The following is a 20,505-nucleotide window of genomic DNA, read 5'->3' on the forward strand; positions in this document are numbered from 1 at the left end:
TCCTTTTCGTCAACTGGTGGCACGAAAAGGACAGTCAAGTTCATGTCCTCCAATCTGCAAGCAGATATTGTGACATTTTAAAAGGGAAAGGTCCCACTGCTTCAGCAGGGATAAGTGTGATCTCTATTTAAAAAGCAATTTTTTTCATCTCCTGCTCCATGCTCTCGAGTATACTGGGAGGACATAATTAAAATCTATTAGTGGTAAACTGAGGTTTCTCGCTTCCTAACCAGAGCACAGGTTAACATTGTTTCATTTTATTAAGCTTGTGCCTAACGATTAAAATGCTTCTTATTTCCCTTCCAGTGGAGGTGATCCACATCAAAATCAAGCAGTGGCAACTCTGAGGAATGAGCCCTTTGACTGGGATGGTACTGGGACAGTGACCTTCTCATGGTCCTGAGCACTGTACAGAAACACTCCATTTGGTGACACTGCAGGACATCACATCAGGAGATAAAAGGACAAGTGATAAAGGTGGGAAGGGGACAGCCATCCCAGATTATACCTGCCACCTTTGTTTATTTTGCCCTGCTTCTTCTTCACTAATAGGACATACATGCTTTGAAAGCTGAAGTTTCATTTACAAGTAAGTCTGCTTCTGTCTCTGTCAAGTGCATCCCTTACCTAATTACTACTGCAATTACAGTGCCTGCAACCAGCAATCCTAACAACCAGGCTGAATCAGGCCCTACACAGAGCCATTTCTAACATCTAGAGGCCATTACCCACATGCTTTGCTGTAAGCCTAGGAGTAGCTGCAGGAGAGTAGCAGGAATGATGTTCTTTTCTAATGAAAATAACCATTTGAATCTATTCAGAACCTGAGCCCATTGGAAACTCACAAACTGCACCTTAAGCCCACAGCCAGCATTGCTCCTCCTGAAGCTGCTCCTGGGGGCTCATCGAGATTCACCCCCATCTAGAAGTGCAGCTGGTGTTACTCTCTCTTATGTAGCTCTTCATGATGACAGTCTCCCTCCAGTTAAACTAGTTCACTTACTTGATACAAAACTTAATTCAGGCTACCTCATGCAGTTTTATCCAGGACAAGATTTATGATTCTGGGGGTAGCTGTCTCTTGTGAGTAGTAACAAAGGTGGCTGCTTTTACAGCTGCCTTGAATTTACCAACTTGTGCCCAATGATGCAACACAAGAACCTTGGAGCATAGAATTTTATATCAAAACCTTGTATGTGCCCCTCTCCAACCAAAAATTAGAGATGCTATCACAACAATGATACATTTATTCAGTGGGTACCATCCTATTGACTGTTTCAAAGTCAAGGCACACTGAGTGTGCCTTGTTGTACTGTCTACAGCAACGGTCCTCAAAAAATGTCAATTCTGCTCCAAACACCACCAGTGTGAATCAATCTGGTCACCTTTGGTCACCTCTAGTCACCGACCCATCAGCCACTCAAAAACATGCACCCCACTTCTACTAATTAGTAAAACAGCAGAGAAAGGAGGTTTCTTAGGCTGTGCTCGAAAAAGCCACGCAGGGCAGCTCCCTGCAAAAGCTGCGGAGTTTTATGGAGAACCCCAGACCTACAACTTCCCAGGGAACATGTGTTGGCTGCTTTGGGTCTGCAGAAAAAGCCTTACAGGAAAGGCTCCAGCCCACCTTAAAAGCCTCAGCTTTTGACTTTTAGGACCAAGACCTTTGAAGGATTCTTGAAGGTAACTTTTGAAGGCTGTAGCAATTGAAGTTTCTAAATGCTGAAGACAAACTCCTGAAATTATCTTTGGGAGAATGAGACGGGGAGAAATCAGATGAAAGTATTTCCTCAAACTCCTCTTCTATCTTCTGCCAAAGTATGCATTTCTGTTTTCCCTGACCTATTTATATATTTCTGCTCAGAACAGCCCTAACTTGGCATGGGCAGAATGAGGAGTGTGTTCTCTTCCCAGGTGAGCTGCTGAGTTTACCTTGAACTGATGGAGAGAGAGGGGAAAAAAGCAGGAAGATAAGGCAAGGAGATGCAACTCTTTTTTCAAGCGGCGTAAACCAGATGCTGCCAACCTTCCTCTAATTAAGCAATACTTTACTTTCAGGAATAGGCAGCTGAATTGCACTGAGCAATTTGGGACTATTGTATTACCAGAAGTGGCAGAATTCAGTTCCTCTGAGCACACCAAGTACCTCCTTAATGTTGCAAATACTAGAAGCCATATAACCACAAGGGATAAGAGAAGCCTTATGTCTGTAAGAGCAGAAGGGAGGTCATTGGAAGAAGTAAAAGAAAGCCCTCAAGTTTATTAGCTACTGCCTAGCTAACCCTGAGCCTTCCCAAAGCCTGCACAGCACTGAAAGTAACCCTTAGCAGCTTTCTAGTTGGGAGCATTCAGCCCCTACGATAGGCAGCAGCATAACCAACACTGTGGAAGCACAGTGAACACACCTCTCAACACCCACCCCGCAGCACAGCTCCTCTCCTGGGACACGTGTGCAGAGCAGGATGCTGCCAAAGGGGCTCACGGGCTGATGAGGGACAGCAGCACCTCCAGGACACCACTGTTCTGTTCAGTCAGGAGAGATCTCCCAACCCCAAAAGTCACACAAGACCTGGCTCTCACCATTCAGGCACTGGCAGTGGACTCATTCCTCAAATGGAGGAATATGTCAACAACAGATCCAGTTCAACCAAACTCAGAAGAGCAGTGGAGCTACAATTTATTGTGCAAAATTTAGTAATGGTTTGAGTGGGTGGTCAAATGTTGGAAGCCTGGAGTGATATTATCATTAGAAGTTTGGTGCATTCAGTGAAATTGCCGGAGATACTCTGTATCCCATTCAGCCCAAGACTGAAAATATTTGCATGAACTGAAAAATCCTCCCAAAACCAGCCTCCGGATAGCTGTGCTTCATGTGCTTGGCACTCATTGGACAGCCCAGAGAAAATATTATTTCTGCCAAACCATAACACAATTGATGAAAAGGAACTACTTTCCATCACTGCTGAGAGCTGAGCCATACATCAGGAAGGCAGGGCCTAACTCCTGACCAGACAGCAAGGGTTCCCCCTCTGCAGGGTTCCAGTTTCCAGTACTGGTGTATTAAGTTACATTATTACCCAACATGCAGGACTTATAGCAAAAAGTTGCAACTAATGGAAAAGCCTAGTGTGCAGTTACTTACTGTGGGCACAGTTACCTAGTTATCGTTAAGACTGCAAACCACCCTTTCAGCCATCTGAGAGAGAAAATGTTTACAAAGTTATAAAAATAAACTTTCTTTGGAAAAATGGAAAAACCAAAACAAAATCAAAAACCCACCAGGATCTGTTCAGGCCACAGAAAACCTCTGAGTGGCTCACATGCAGCGCACATAACCCTGACAGTGCATGGTGACACTGCTGCCCTGGTATTTTTCTCACACCTGAAAACAAGCCTTCCACAACAGAAGGATACCCAAGACAGCAGTTAGAGCTGTCTGCCAAGGAGGATTGTCTTGGCCACATGGCCTTTCAAAAATTACTGAGGAAAGCCTCTAAAAAGCCTCCATTTCCCACTGTATCAGTTGTTCCCCCAAACCATCCCCACAGGCTGTTTGTCAAACCTCTTAGCAGCAGGGCCTGCAGGTAGTCTGGAAGGGCTGCTCCTGTCGGGAGCAGTAGCACCTGAGCAGCACTGCCAGGCACGTGTCTCCAAGGCACAGGAGGCATTTGGGTGTTGACAACACCCGGGAACTCCTTCTCCTGTGCAGTGTCCTGCTGCCTCCTTGCCTCTTGCAAAAACCCACTTAAGTCCCCAAGGAAAGCAAGTCAGACTGCACTACAAAGTACCAACAGTGACAGTTTCGGCAAAGTCATGTTTCTAAAAGCCATGTTAAAATAGGGTGGGTCATTATTAAACTGACCACGTATCCTTTTGGAAAGATTCAATCTGAATTCCACAACTCTGATGACATCAGGTGACATTAAAAAAAAAAAATCTCTCTATTTACTCTGCACGCTGTGAGAAACCACTCAATAAAAGGATTACCAACCCCATTACAGTAAGTGGTACTATCAGAAAGGTACTATTATCACATCCTTACCACGACAAGCACTGTGTCCCAGCAGCGCCTGCAGGAATCAGCTCTTAATTCTTAATCTTACTGAATTAATGCTTCTCTTTCTTAGACTAACAGCTCTAAATATATCTTTATATAACCTTCCACTCAGAAGCACAAAGAAATGTTAAACTGGAGCCAAGGATCATCTAAGGAGAAAATTATGAAACAGCCGCCTATGTGTGCTGCTACTCAATTAACATCTTAACATATGCCATGTTACATTGTCTGGCTTGGCTCACGGTGATAAAGAAGTAAAATGGCTGTAAAAGCATTTCAATTAAATATTTAGAAAGCAGAGCTGCACAAGGTTGAAACATGTTTGAATTAGCAAAATGACGACTATCCATACTGCTCAGCTAATGGTGTAAGAGCTTTAGCACAGGGCACTGAGAAAGGAAAGCACACCCCAGCCGGGCAAGGCCCTGCACCCCAGGGCCAGGACTCCCCTCCCATCCACATCTCTCACCCTCGGGCATGCAGCAGCCAAAAATCAGGTGGCTTCTGATGCCACCTAGGGGCTCTGTCCCTGCCTGCACTGCTCCCTCCCCCGGGAAAATCCAGTGTCATGCCCCAGACACCAGGCACTTGAGCCTAGCACAAACACAGGCAAATAGCGGCAAAACATTTAATACAGGACAAATTAGGTCTTTCAGGATTCAAATGCAGATATACTTTTATTCCATATAAAAGCCACAGGGACCATAATTGCATCCTAGAATCATGATGAAGTATCGTTAATTCCCTGAAGTATAAAAATAGAGCAGTGTCCACTGGAAATGTAGAAAAGTGTCCAACTCGCAGGCCTCAAAAAATAAACAAAGCAGGTATTCACCAACTGGTAAATATTGTCTCTTTCAGTTTGAAGGCAGATTCCTACTCAATCCCAGGCAAACCACCCTCCTCAGCAAAATCAGGAAGCAAAAGCTCAGCAAGCCAATAGAAGAGTGCAACGAGAAGGGTGAGCTGCAATTACTTCATCCTCCCTGTAACCTAATCCACCTCCTTCCACTTGCCAGAGAGAATAAGCCAGACCAGTTTTCCATCAGACACAGGAAGGAGCAATGCTATATCACAGTGCTGAAAAATGTAGCGGTTAGGCATGCCTTGAAGTTAATGCAGGTTAAAATGTGTCAAACACGTGACTTCAATACTTGTTACTAAAATAAATGCAATTAAAATAGTTCATAGAGGATAAAAATTTAATCCCTTCACCATTTCTGACACTATGATCATTTTATGAGTATAAATAATGCCAACTATACAAACAGCTGAACAAAGAAGGAAGATAAGGCTGCTAATGAAATGCCCAAATCTCAAATGTAGCCCATTGTAATGAACTGCCAAGAAATAATTAGCCAGCAGACATCAGAATACCTGCGTCTGAAATGTAGGTCTATAAACATCTCTTTCAGCTCTCTGAAGAAATCTAGTTGTATTCAATGCTAAAGGCTTGTTCCACTGTTCTTAAAATAACTGGGAAGAACTTGCAACAACCACACACTGCCAGGTGCTCTATTCCAACAAGACAGTCATTTAAGTTCCTGGAGTTGGGGTTTTTTTTACATTTATTTAAATGTAAAAGCCACAAGTTACTGTAATGAACTCTGAGAAGAGACAAAGAAAATGCTTTTACACCGCTCTCCTGGTTCTTTCAGCACTGCTCTGAATTAAAATCAGTACATATTGTTACATTCAGGCAGGAGATTCTGTTCCAAGGATGCGGTGCCCTCTGTACAGGATGTGGGAAGATAATATGACTTCAGAGGAGCCGCAGCCTATATTTATTACTAACAATCTACGATCTCAACAAAGCAGTATGAAAAAAGATTGTTTCAGTAGAAATTTTATCTCAGGAATGTCCCACTGAAAGCAGAAAGACAGAAACAGTCACCAGACATGCAGGTTTGTGGCTAAGCAGCAAATAATCCATTCCAACAACTCACGTATTCCACAATGAAAACTGTTGGGTTTAAAACTAATTATGAAAAAACAAATCAACCTTTGGTTGCTTCAGAATCCAGTCTATAGATAGCTAAGAGATCTGCTGTGCTATTTTCAGCCATGGTCAGCAGAAGCCCCATCACATTATTACTGAAGGGTCTGAACTCGAGGTGCTGTAAAGCCAACTATGAGACACCGGCATTCTTCTCCAGCCTTTGTCCCACATGGCTCCAAAAAGGATGCCTAGTGAAACCAAGGGGGTGACACTCCTCAGCAGCACTTGAAAACCAAACAGGAAATTAAGTGTACCTATAAAACACATGCACAAAATTGTTTCCCTTCCATGCCTGCAGAGCCAACAAGCTGAGGAGGAAGGCAGCACCTTGCTGTGCATCACAGCCAGCCACGGGGCACAGACCTGGTCCTCTGCTGCCTTTCCCTTGGGAAATGGTGGCTACAGACAGCTGATGGCAAAGCAAAACAACACTCATGCAAGAAAACAGGAAGAGTTCTACACTGTTTACACGTAATACACACCCATGAATGTACAAGTCTGCATAGGGCTGTGTTTGTCGTACATAGCTCAGAGCTCAGCGGAATCCAACAGAACAGCAGAACAGCTCCCAGTGTCAGCAGCTCTGCAGCAGCAAGGCTTTCCTACCACACGTTTTCCAATGCTGGCACAGGTGCCCAGATGGCAGATTTAAGCCTGCTGATAAAAACTGTGTTTCTTCTTTACTTCACATTATTTCCTTCAACATTTTCATGACCCACAGCTATCCTAGTTATGTTCTATTAACAGAGAGATTTGCTGCTACTGGTTGTACCTTTTTATTTCCCCTATTCATTTGATACCCAGGGGGGTGTCATCTGTTTTGCAGTGCCACAACCCAGTCCCCTCCAAGCCCTTCTGTGGCTTTATCCTGAGGGAGCAGACAAGACCCCCCTGCCCCGCCGAGCCCACACACCGCTCAAGTCACGACAAGCCAGCACTCAAACACCGCACACAGCCATCCCCTCTCCAACACCTGCAGGGTCAGCAGCTGCAGGTGTCCCACTGTCAGGCTGGAAAGGAGCCCCAGCCTCCACAAGGCACTGCCATCTCGATGCTCCCTGGGCCTGGCACGCACGGAGAAGCAGAGAAGCAATCTGGGGCTGCCCAGGCCTTTCACAGACACTGCACTGAGGAGGCCCAGCTTAACCCACAGGGTTTCCCTGGCACACTCTTCGTCCCTCCTCCATGCCACAGAGATCCATCTCTCCCTTCCACACTGAACAGCTCCCCCATAGGCATCAGCCTGTCTTTCTGCAAGCAAATCCAGCTTTTATCTAGCCCTCTCCTCCCAATGCTGCTTGCAACATCCTATTATCCCTGCTTCTGCCCTGATTTCTGGACACATGCATTCGTCTTTCTCCTTGCTCCCTTTTCTCTCATAGCTGCCCACCACACAGCTCCTCTGCACCCTTTTTTCCACTTGAGGAACCTGTACCCGATTGCTGACTCCCACGGAATGCAATTCTTGCAACCCCTTAGGTTTCCCTGTGCTGAGTAATGCTCTGAGTATCTACATGCACTCTCCAAGCACCTGCCTACTAAAAGGGTCACTCACTTCTTTCCTGCTAGATGGACATGGCTTCACTGCCATAGGAAAGGCAACTTCCCTCTCCAACCTGTGCCATGTTGCTCACTGGTACATTGCAGAACCCTCTCCTGTCCTTGACTTTTATCGTCAGCTGAAAATTTAAAGCTGAACATATGCAGGATGAACATGGCACTGCTGCCTGATGGTGACCATACGACCTCCCACAGGTTCTCACAGGCATCCATCCTTCAGCCTTGCACCTGCACCGAGGCACTTCTCACTCACCTCTGCTTATCAGCTTCAACCCACTCTAGGCACAGAAACTGTCTGGTCTTGGCAAATAAAGAGCTGCAAGTAGCCAGAAGACTCTTGCCTATCTCAAAGGTCAGTTCACTGAATGCTAAAGCAATGTAACTCATCAGCTTTCCATCCTCTACTTCTGGGGGACAGAAAAAATAATCCACGTGGCAGCTTTTTAAATGGTTTTAAACCCTAAACTAGTACCTTCAGAAGAGTTACAAACACATGCTACTCCAATTCTCATGGATTTATTTTGAAACATTTGAGTTCCCCTAGCCTACAAACCAGGTAAACTTTAGTTTCCTTGCAGACTCAAAGGTTGTCTAAACCTGTAAGCTGCACTTGCTTAAAATTAAAGCTGCACAAAATTTAATTAGCCTAAAGCCTTGTAAGCTCATATGTGCATGCATCCATATCAGTTTGCACCTACAAAGCTGAGTTTAAACACAACTGCACTCACTCCTAGGTGGCAAATTAACTGTCCAACAGGTACCTTACACAGCCCTGCAAGGCAGGACTGGCTGCTCCCACCTGGATCATGTTTGTCAGCTCTGGGGCTGCAACCATCAGGCCAGCCCAGCTCCACAGCAGCAGCACAGAGCTCCAGAGCAGCACTGCAGAACCTGCAGCGTGGGGCAGGCCAACACCATCCACTCCACCCACTGCCTCCTTTCCTGCCAGGCTGCCTCTGCAGCCATGATGAATGAACAAGTGAGTCTATCAGAATACTTCATCTAAAACCTGTTAACGAATGGAAATTACAAACAGCAAGCATCTGACGAGTATTTAATACCCACAACTTTAGCGTTCAGTTCTCTGAGTCCTCAGAACAGGGAACAATGCATGCAGCCAGTTTGGTGCCTCTACAGGCAACCAGGGGGACAGGACCCAAAAACCTCAGAACTTAGCCATTTTCTTCTCAAGTAACATACCTGCTTTGCAGGCACAGCCTCATCCATAAGCATTTTGATATATATTTCAGAAGTTTTCACATTGTCATGGTTTTCTTTTGAAAATGCAGCAGAGGGCATGTGACCCATTCTAGTACAAAGTACTGAAGCCACAGCCACACAGGCCACTGAGTTTAGCACCCTATTCAGACAACTTACAGAACACTTGCATAGATTCATTATTCATAGCATTTATACTCCAAACATCCCAGGGAACTGCACAATTACACCACAACTTACTTAGTAAAAGAGTCAAAACCAGAAAAGGCTGTCCTTGATTAAATCTAGATCAGATTTCAGAAAAGCTGTACTAAACTTCTGACTTTCCAAAAATCGTAACGCCAGAGAATTATATTTAAGATATATGTAGACAGTTCTAAAGCAATACTAACTGAGGTCGCCACACTGTTGACATTCACCTGTAGGCCGCAGCACGTTTTCAGCATCTAACAATACACTGAATTATGTTTCTGTAAAAGTTTCATGCTAATGTCACCCACAATTACTTGTCTGAGGGGTCCTTCCAGAAGGAGACATTGCTTAAGAGCACAACAGAATTAATCAGTCTGGATTTTCATTCCTGTGAATCACATCATGTGTAAACATTCCAGTGGGAGAGCAGATGTCCGCATTAAGAGAATGAAAATGTCCTTTCCTGATTATTAACACAGTTTGATTTCAATTTTCAAGGTGAACTATATGCTGCTTTGCCACTCCTTTGCTCAGCAGCTGAACTAATCAAGACAAAACTGCAGCTCACCTGAGTTTGACAAATTCCAGAAGAATACAACACACTCAAGCTATCTCCTGATCCTACACTGGACCTCACCACAAAGCTACTGCTATTTAAAGTACTCAGCAGTAACTAAGAACTTCACTAAAGTGACAAGAATCACTGTGAAGTGACAAATAACAATTATTAGTTTCGCACTGCAAACACTTACCCACTGCAAGTATTTTCACCCTGAACAGCTGGAGCTACTCACCAACAGCACCCCAGTGCACACATGGGTGATTTAAGCGTTCACAGAAGGGCTTCCACACATGTGAACCATGGTACGCATGACCTAAACTTTGGTTTTCAATTAAGTTACAAGTCTCACCAACTTTATTGTACAAACCATGGTGATATATGAACCCACATTCCTAACTCCTCCAAGAGAACCAAGCTAGCAAGAAAAAGCAGCAGTCCATGCAGATATGTTCCATGACAGCTAAAGGGGGACTGCTTAAACTCACTGGTACTAAACACAACAAAGTATTTTGTGTTTCATTTTTATTCTTAGCCTTAGAGCTCAGGACTATTACCATTTTTTTAGCTGCTATTAACTGAAAACTGACTACTCAGTACATTCAGGCATGGATCTACAGGGTAATCAGACAGCTGGCTTCTACTCAGAAGTAATCAATAAGAGATAGGTGTGTGGATATCTTTGTGGAACACAGACTTAATTATATAGGTTACCAAATCTTAAGGGTCAGCATTTTGGCATTTTTTTGAATGATAAAATGATGTTCAAGATTAATTTTTAACTGAAAATTCACTATAAACTGCATTTAGACAAACCTTTGTCCAGTGTAATTAAACACACACAAACCACCAGCATTTCCAAATATTTTATTTGATTCAGCAAGCTATCTCCCAAAATTTGATAGATTATGTTCAAAATATCCTTTTCCAGGGATATTTCTAGCATTTTAAAACTATATCTATCATTCCAATTTCGCTCACTTGTTGAATGGAAGAGGAAAATACACTTTTCCCTCAGCTGCCACTTCATTTCTCAACTTTTTAGGAGTCAGTGATTGAACTATACCACTGGAATCAAGCATAATGAAGGTAATGCAGAGCAGGCTCCTGGAGCCAAAAGCTGGCTTAGCTCTTCAGCAAACAGTGGTTCCAGGTGTGCAGCTTCCAATTACTGCCAGTGAGTAACCCGACTGTCTTTTAAATATCAACTAATTCATTTAGTTTATATGACCACTAACAGCAACTGTAGGCCCTCATCATTTATCATGCTAATACATTAAAAAAGTCAAACCATAAAGAAAATAGACCAATTTTTTATACGCCCTTAATGAAAGGAATTTTGTCACACTTTGTCAGAGCTTGGATAAAAGGTTTTTGTGGCCCAGTCTGACTCCCACAAGATTAGTTCAAAATTATTTTTGGCCTTTTCTTCAGACAGTCCCATCATAGCAGAAGGAGCTGCAGCTTTCACCAAGGGCTGGCTGGCCTCACAGATGTCTCACCCACAGCAACCAACTTCCACAGAAGCAGCGCATGGACCACAGAGCAATCACTGACCTTGCACTGAAGCACAAAGCATCTGAACCAAGCAGGGTGTGGGAGATGGGAGCCCTGAGTGGATGGTGCCAAGCACCAACGAGCACAGCTCTCTTTGGCAGAGCATCCTGTGTGCTCTTCCCAGGAAACTACTGCCTTCACACCCTCAGCACAGGCAACAAACTGGTTCTGCCAGAGGATGTCCAGCCCAGAAGTAGAAGCTTTGAGTCTCAATTTCAGATTGCCTCCAGACACCGAATTCACACAGGATCCAGAATCCCCTTGCAGAATTCTCCCCCTGGTTTAATAAGCAGCCAAGCCTCTTGAGTACTTCCCTCCAATGAATTAGCAATAAAACTAACATGTGGTTCTGGAAAAAGGAGTTGTCACCATTTTTCAGAGCAGATTAAAAAACAAGACTAAAATTCCATCCACAAAAAATATTAAATAAATGTTAAAGCTTTTCAGTTTAGAGGCCTTGAAAGAGTTACCACTTGTGGTACTGAGTAAGTGCCTTTCCAGTCTGTATTTTACTGTAGCAGTGTCTCTGAAGAGGAAGTCAGAAAGACTACTCCAGGTATTTTCAAGAAGGCAGTAAGGCAAACACAGGAGAACAAACTCCCCATCCTATTACAGAGCACACTTTGCTGACAAACTAATTCTTGTTTGTCCAAAGGATGCTTGTGGTAGATACTTACAAGGCAACCTCGTTCATACTAAGAAAAAGTTCCAACAGTTTGTATTGCTGACCACTTTAAAAACAGTTATAATTCACTGCTTTATAGGCAAAGTCATGAACTGTAATTCCTACTGTCCAGTGCAATCCAACTTTTTTATGCACAGGTGTTCCAACAACCTTATAATGGCACTTAGGAATTTCTGACAAAGAAATACAGATTGCCTGCATGCCTGTAAGGCCATCCATCAGAAAGGACAGCCATCGATCATGGACCCTGACATTTAACCACAAACTTCCTCTCAGGGGGAGATACAAACATGCCTCATTTAATAAACAAGTTCTCCCCAGGAACAAGATTTTCTTCCCAAACTTGAAGTACCTGACAATGGGCAAGTGATAGCAGTCCCAGCCAGCTCCAGGGAAAAGCTAAGCAGGACTCATTGCTGCGGAGAAACACAGGTACACCTCCAGAAACCCACGGACACACCCCCTGCCCTGGAACAGCCAGTGCTGCCCATGCAGGGTGTCTGTGGGTTACAGCTGGGGAGGAACAACAGCTCACGTCACACAAGCAATAAAGACAATAAATACAATAAAGACAATGCCCCTCACTGAGTGCAGGTCCCACCAGCTAGAGCCACCCCATCCTCAGCCCTGCAGCAACACCCGGCCTCCCCTCCCTTTGACAGGTACAGTGTCACCACAGCAACCACAAGCAATTAAAAAGAAGCAACAAGGAAAATATTTGGAAAGTTTTGAATGGTTTTTCCACTGTCTTAATGATTAAACATTCAACAACACAAAACACTTGGCAGCTTACTGAAAGCCTCTTGATGGCACAGCAGCCGTTAACAAGCATCCTACTTGATGAAAGATAATCCTTTTTCCATTAAATCAAGAAAGCATTAAAATTGAGATATGGCTAACTCCATTCGGAACAAAACAAAACAAACCCTCAAAATTCCCAAAGATCTAATGGAACACCATAAAACATCCCGCCACTTCCAGAATTTTTAGATTTAGGGGATTCTTCTTGCTGGCTTGAAAGCACCAATTTGTGCTGGCCTTTTGCTCAGGCTCTTTCTGGGTGACAGTGCACTCACTGCTTTTTCACCTATTCAATTTACCTTTTGAATCACCTGCTGATAGCTTTGTAACACACAGTCCAGCATTCCACCTGGACTGCTCCAGAGGGAAGCCAGGAAGCTTCCTCCCTATCCCCGTTGCCAGTTTAAAAATAAAGAGTTCCTTATTTATATAAGAGGCTTTGTAATATTAGATATTAGAAAGGCTTGAACCAAAAATCCAAATTTGGATTCCGATCTGAATTTTGCAGCTCTGGCCCTTCTCCAAATACTTCTGTTTGGCAAGCGGCTGAGGAGAGTAACAAGAGAAGGCAACATACATAAGTTATGGGATCTGTATAAAAACATTAAGCTCAACCCCTGCTCTCAAAACTACACACACACACACAGAGAAAAAGACTAACAAAACCACCCCAAGCTCCAATTAATTAAAAGATTAATCAGTGCTTCAGTGTAAGTCTGATTACCCCAACCTGAGCAGTACTGTCATCTCACCCAATTATACAATTTTTTTCTGATTAATTTATACAGTACCCAGAAACTTTTAGGGAGGATTTCCAAGTGTTCTTCTCAGGTAGAGATTTGGATTCCTACTTGGCAAGGGCATACAGACACATGTAAATCACACAGAACTCTCCCAAGTGGCAAGCAACCCAGTTACAGAGGCCTGGGATGACAATCCTGCAATTCTGTGCTTATTAAGAACTCATTAGAACTGCTGCTCTGAATCACAAAGTCACACCATCTAACTTGCTTCAATGAAGAAACTCCTGCAGTGGAAAGTAAAATGTTTATGAAACAAGGAATTGCGTATGTTTGATGCTGTGAAGTCAACAATTCCATGCACTCCAATGCATTCCAAATGAACAGCAGTAAAACTTCTCCAAATCTTTTATTACTTGAATAGTGCTTTCCCCCTGTATAGTTTTTAGATTCTATTGTTTCAAGAAACAAAGACAAACAAAACCCACAAACAAGAGTGAAAAATCCACTCTTCCTAAAAGCAGGTTTATAAAGACCTTTCTTCTGCAAAGCTATTCCCTCCAACTTGGAGCCAGGATATTCAATAAAACCTCAGCTCCATTCTCCAAAGGTTACATAAAGGTCACCATTCATTTTACTCAGGTTTATTTTCTAACCTTGTAAAAACGCCTGCAGACCAAATTGGCTTCCACACCTGCTGACCTAGAAACTCCACCACTGTGGCAGCCGTGCCCCGTTTTGGAAAGTTGCTTCTCCTCCCACGCCGCCCTGGCACCGACTGCTGCACCGCTGACCTGCCCGCTCCTGGCACCCGGAGGCTTTCCCAACAGCACAGGGATGCACTGCAGCAGGGAACAGCAAAAGCATCTGAATGCTGCTTTGCTGAGAAGGAATTCTTCTGGAAGGCTTCCCCCCAAAAGAAGAGTTTCCTGTACACAGGAATGTGTAGTAACAGGTAACGGGTGCACCTGGCCCTTGTTCAGAGGAGTGGAAGGTCTCCAAACAACCCACGGAGGCCATCTTCAGGAGAAGTCGTCGAGCTGAGAAAGTGACAAATGGTGTAGGATTTATTCTGTCCAATTCATGAGTTCTGCACCACAGATGGCTACATGCCGGTTTAAAATTTGTTTGCAGTCAGAGAATTAGGCACATGAAGTGATGGGATGGATTGTTTTATGAAAACATCTTTCCTAAGAGCTGGCCCTCACCTCAGAAATGCATTTTTTTTCCTCCACAATAACTACATGGGAACTTGTACAGAACAAGGTGGAGTGAAATGAAACAAATTCCACTTTCTGTTCCTATCCATTTGGGGAAGCAGAGTGTGAAGGAGAACGACAAGCTCCTAAATGCTTTGCCCAAGGAGGGGTGACCTTCCCTGAAATTACCATGAACTACTCTAAAATATGGTCCACAGTTCAATTTTTTCCTATGTATTTGACTGCTTATACACCATAGCAGGCAATACATTCAGGACAGGCAAACCTCCCCATCACCTGGAAACAGTGGAACCAAAAAGCCAGGGAAAACTGAGTTAGTGACAAGAAATCTTTGCAGTTTTACACATCATCTCTCAGCTGAGGAGCTCAAGGTCCTTTTTCAAAGGAGATAAACACACTTCTGATGTCGCATAGATTTAGTGAAATGAGTGCAGCCTGTACACCAGTCAATGATAATGATTTGATTTTCCTCACAGAAATCAGTAATCTGTAATTGAAGAATTATAACCTGTGTTTCTCACCTCCAACAATGAATTAACCAGGATGAAGGAGGGAATGACGGCCATTGCATTTTGGGCTGAGGACACAGAATAACCACAATTACTCTGTAATCAGAGGAAATTTTGAGTTCTCTCAATTTTGACAGGCTACTTAACAAAATACTGAAGGTTACGTTGGGGTTTTTTTCCTTTATTTCCTGTCTCCCTCTCCCAAGCTACGAGAAAAAATGCAGATGGATTGGTTTACATGTTAATCCAACTTGACTCAAGAAATATTTGTTTTAAAAAAATACATACAGAAATTTCAACTGCAGAAAAAAACTACCAGAAAGGTATATCCACCTGCATTTGCTAAAAGCCTGAAACACATACCCCTCAAGCTTCCCTCTTCATTGCCAGGCATTTTATCAAAAATATCAAGACTGATATCAATTTTTTCTGCCGACCTAACTATACAAATAAGTAGCAATTCTTATTATGAAAAACCTTGACTGCATTTCCCAAGTTGCAGAACATTTGCTCTGCCAACAGCTAAGTGACAATCCATGTTTGCTGACAATGCCTAATGAGGAGTGATGGATGCAACTGCAGGAGGGAGCAGGAATGTTCTAAGTCATAAGAAAGAATGGAGCCTTCCAAAGATTAGAAAACACTGGTGTTACAACCAGCTAATCTGGTTTTCTAGCACAATACCAAGAGCCCAAAACTAACAAGGGCACAATTCACCTCCTACTCCTTCTCAACATGAGACAAACTGGGCCTTAGGACACATAATTTCGGCACTGCCTGGACTCGCTCATGGTTTTCCAATACAACTTCTAGCTAGAAGAGTGATTTGAGGACAAAAATTATTGGTCAGAAACCCACACCCACGTCCAGCTGAAATGGCTGCAAATGCAATGCTTTGTGTTTGCCACTCCACACTGCCTGGTCCTCAGCTTGGTTTACACACGAGACACTGGGGCGGGGAAGGACAGAAATTAATCTCTCGAGCAGAATTGCTATATTCAAATCCTAACAGATGCTTTTAGGACAAAAAGAGCTGAGATGCAGGCAAGGTGAAAGAAGCTGGGGCCAATCCATGCACAGATGCAAGCACCAGATTACTATTTACAACAGTAAACAAGTGCTCATTGCAGAATCATCACCAGTTATTCGCAACAGTGAACAAGAAAACAAACCTGTCTGTTCCTTCAGTGTTCACAGCTACTGGATTTTGGATTAATACAGTGAGTGGAGGGATTAAATTGCCTAAAACTGTTGGTCTTTTTCTTTTATGCCAGTGATGACAGACCCTCAGCTGACACCACCCTCCCTGGGCCATCTCTGCATTTCAATCCTCATGCCACGCTGCTTTTACATCCATACTTTGCTGGCTGTCTTCAGCTGTAAGATATTCCTTGGCAAGTCAATGTGATACTGAGTAGACTCTGTCTTCACCACCATATGTTTGGGTACAGAAACATCATATACAAATAACACACATTTGGTAATACAGCACCCTCACCCGAAGAAATAATTGAAACCCCATTAGTCTATATGCTCAGACAGCTGACTAGGGAGGTTTTCCCGCCTCGGGCTCTAACGTCTGGACAAAAAGCTATTAATAAATATGAAAGGTTTAATGAATCTAAAGAGAAATAAAAACAGACAGATTAAGGCCCAGTGTCCAGCGAGGACCAGGGCAATTTACAAACCCACCCATGCCGACACTAATCAGCCAGGCTGGGCTCCCAAAGACGTGTTCTCTCTGTCTAGACTTCTAATCCGTCAATGGGAAAAGACATCCAGTATTATTTCTGCCTGCTTCACCCACACCGTAAGAACACATCCAACCGCCTCAGCAACTCACATGCACAGCACAAAACAAAACCAGACACCACTTTGCTGCATGTGTTTCAGTGGGGCAGGCAGGACACAAATACAGATAGACAGTGATGAGCTTCAATTACTGTAACCAAATAGCAGTTAAATACCTGTATGGGATGCTGCAATGCAAATAAATACTTCCTGATTTGTTCTTAAGCACAGCTAGGTCACTCCTTTATCTTCCCCTCCTTAGCTCAAACTAGTGGTCACTTTATATGCTAAAAACCACCCCGACCAAAAAAAAAAAAAAAAAACAAAAAAAAACCCAAAAAACAAACCACCAAACCCAACAGACTGGACACCTAAATTGCACATTTTTAAGTCTTCACTCACCACGTCTGCAAATGCAACCAGCAGGACATAACCTGTTGTTTCATACAAGGCACTCCAGATGTACACAATTACTTAATATGTTTTTGTCAACCTACATTTTAATTTAATAAACAGAATAAACTAAGTATGAGTTGAGATAATGAATAGCTCATTGTCCCACTCGCGGCCTGCATCACTCTCTATATTTACATTTGTGTGTAAAGTAGAGGGACAAGCACAGACTTGTCTGTGATCCTCAAGTCCAGTATTTCAGTAGCTGCTATATTTTGCTATACTACTATTTTCATTGACAATACAATTTGAAAACTGAATCCTTTTAAAAAACCAACCAAACAAAACAACCCTGTAACAAACACAACCAACTAAAACCCTCCATCCACTATGCACAAACACGTGTAGGAAAAAAGGAGGTAGGGGGAAAACAACAGAGTACTGATCTGGATGTGTTAAACCCACTGGAAAGCAAGGGGGAAACTGAATGCACCAACCTGCCAGCATGTGAAACTGGCACGGCAAGGGAAGAGGGGAGGAAGAGGAGGGAAGGAGAAAAGAGGAAGCTCTGCTCCACACATTACAGCTCGTTCTGTTAACAGCAGCGTATTGCCATTTTCACAACCAGCCTTCCACAATCCCTCCCGCTGTTTATCCATCACCAGCACCCACTGAACAAAGAGCAGACCCCAGACTGCCAGAACAGGAGACTTTTCACTGTTTACTGGGGCGCAGTGTGCACAACGGCTCCAGCAGTGCTCTTCATCCTGGGTGCTCCAGAACAACCACCGCATCTCCAGGAAGACGCAAATTAACGTTAAACTCCAACCTCAAATGAAGACTGCTTAATCACAACAGAGAAACGTAAGATTTGAAGACATCAAAAGAAAAGCTTTTCTTATAAAAAAATAACCTTATCTTCAAATACTGCATTTCAACAGCACAGCCTGCAGGGAATGGATGCTGCCTGAGAGCAGCAGGGAAGTTGAAGCCCGGTGCAGGAAGCAGGTAGCCAGGAGGAACACTCTGTGAAGGTGAGGAACGCCTGTGAAAGTACCAGGAGACAGGGCTGCAAGGTGCTGGCAAAACCTCTGCTGGTCACAGGCACTTGGCACCAGGCAAGCCACTCACCCCGGGCAAAACGCTACATTCCTTCGTAGCAAATGTGGGCTTGGGCTATTCAACAAGTTCACCTGAATCAAACAAGCAGCTTTCATTTCAGAAGCTAACATATGTGCTCTTTTTCCTTGAAAAGAAAACCCACAATAAAAGCAGAGGTTTTACTTAGTAGCCATTTTGTCTTCAACTTGGACATGATACCTAATCTGAATGCAATGTAAACATGCTCTCCGAGGCTCATTTCCAAACAGCATGTTCATGCAAAGAGAAGAAAACATGAAAAGGCCACCATTAAATACCATAATATATTAGGAGGGTGTGAAGATTTCATGATCTAGAAAGACAGAAAATTCTGCAGTTCATATTCCTTCTCTAGGTCACATTGCAGAGAAAACCAAAACAAAAGGTAGCAAGTGTGGATTAAGGAGAATGAACTATTATTTACCGTTTAAATAAATAAAAATAAAACAACTACCATCCCAATAATAAATGCAATTTCAGTATGCCATACAATAAAAGAATCTGAAGGTAAAATTATATTTAGATTCTCTTTATTTTCTAGTGACATCCATTCAAACCATACAATCTAACTGTAATATGACGTAATATGCAAGACAGATCAGTATGTTTTTCTTGGGATGAGTATATGTATAAAATACACATGGTGTGTGTGTATATAAAGGAAAACATTATATGAGTAACCTGTATTCACAACTCTTAACTTTCACTACTCTTTATCAGTGCCCTCAGCCAAAAGCAGCTTTTAAAAACATACATAAAATACAAATGCTGCAGGCGACAGCCTCTTACAGGTATTTAAGAAAAAAACAACAAAAAACGATAAAGTGCTTTATGTGCAGCAAGCTAAACTCGATTCACCTCGTTCCCTCAATACACATAAAATAAAATTCTTAATTAAAATGCTGGTTTTACTAGGAATTTGAAATTTTAGGGGAAAAAATCAACAAAAAATAACCTGGCTTCCTATGCAGAAACTTGAAAACCATCGTAAGCTCCAGCCGAAACTGCATTTGAACTGCCTGACTGGGACTTCAGAAGAGCAGAGGTTTACAGAAGGCTGGACAATCGCACCCTTCCTGCCCGGCTCCGCAACCCCCGCTGCACCAGCGCCGTGGTGGGGGCTCATGTGCGCGCTACAAACACGGCCGGGAGCGCCGCGGAAGATGCGCCCGGCTCCAGCGCCCGCGGCAGGTGACCCGTGCCCACCGCCCCACCACAGCCGGGCAGCGCCGCCGACCGCCCGCACACGGGGCTGGTCCTGCCCGGGTGGCATCACCCGCGGGCACGGCCCGGCCGCGACCCCCGCCCGCGAACACGCGTGTGCTCCGCGCTGCCCACACAAAGGGGCCGCGCCCCCCCCCCGCACCCACGCAGCCCCCCGGCCCTTGCCCCGCTCCCCCGGCCCGGCCCTTACCAGATGGAGCTGCGGATCTTGTGCTGCAGCGCGCTGGCCTCGCCACCCTGCAGCCCCGGCACCAGGGCCGGCAGGGCCCCGCCGGGGGCGGGGGTGCCGGCGAGCCGCCGCGGCGGCTGCCCTCCCTCCGGCTGCTGCTCCTCGGCCATGGGACGTAAGCGGCGCTGGCCGCACTAGGCCTCTGCCGCAGCGCTCGAGTGAGTCGCCTTCCCCCGCTGCCCGGGGGACATCACGGGCGGAACCCGTCCCGCCGCTACGCCGCAGGATGGCGAGCCCGGCCCGCGGCTCGGCGCATGGCGCCCGGCCCCCGCCGCCCCCGCGCAGGGTCGCTCCGCGCTCCCCCGCCCCGCAGCAGCACCTGGCCTGGCCTGGCCCGGCCCGCCCCGGCCCGCCCCGCGCTGCTCCTCGCCCCGCGGAACGCCGTGCCCGCCCGGCCGCCGAGTGCGCAGGCTCGGCGTGCCCGACACTCGGGCCGCCCCGCGCCGCTGCCGCCGCTGCCGCTGGGGAGGGGGCTGGGGCCGGGTCCGGGACCACGACTGGAGTCGGGGGCGGCGAGTGCAGCCAGAGCGGGGGGGCGGCCCCTCCGCCAGCCCCGGGACCCCGGCCGCGGTGGGGAGAGGGTGGACTGCGCCCGGAGCGGCGCAAATAACACACGTGTGTGTGTGTGTGT

The 20,505-nt window shown here is 44.9% G+C and overlaps 1 protein-coding gene across 1 annotated transcript in view; it reads right to left on the bottom strand.

The window, feature by feature from the left end:
* Window positions 1-20,142, bottom strand: part of RFX7 (regulatory factor X7) — a 50,164-nt gene extending 30,022 nt beyond the window's left edge. Inside the window, exon 1 of the mRNA XM_042039216.1 lies at window positions 19,836-20,142. Coding sequence (XP_041895150.1) covers window positions 19,836-19,984 — 149 coding nt within the window. The 5' untranslated portion in view covers window positions 19,985-20,142. The remainder of the gene's footprint in view (window positions 1-19,835) is intronic.
* Window positions 20,143-20,505: the final 363 nt, after the last annotated feature.

The sequence above is a fragment of the Corvus kubaryi genome, unplaced genomic scaffold, assembly GCF_017639235.1.
Source record: "Corvus kubaryi isolate FWS band 111438036 unplaced genomic scaffold, C.kubaryi_AGA036_p1.0 37394, whole genome shotgun sequence".
Classification (NCBI taxonomy): Eukaryota; Metazoa; Chordata; class Aves; order Passeriformes; family Corvidae; genus Corvus; species Corvus kubaryi.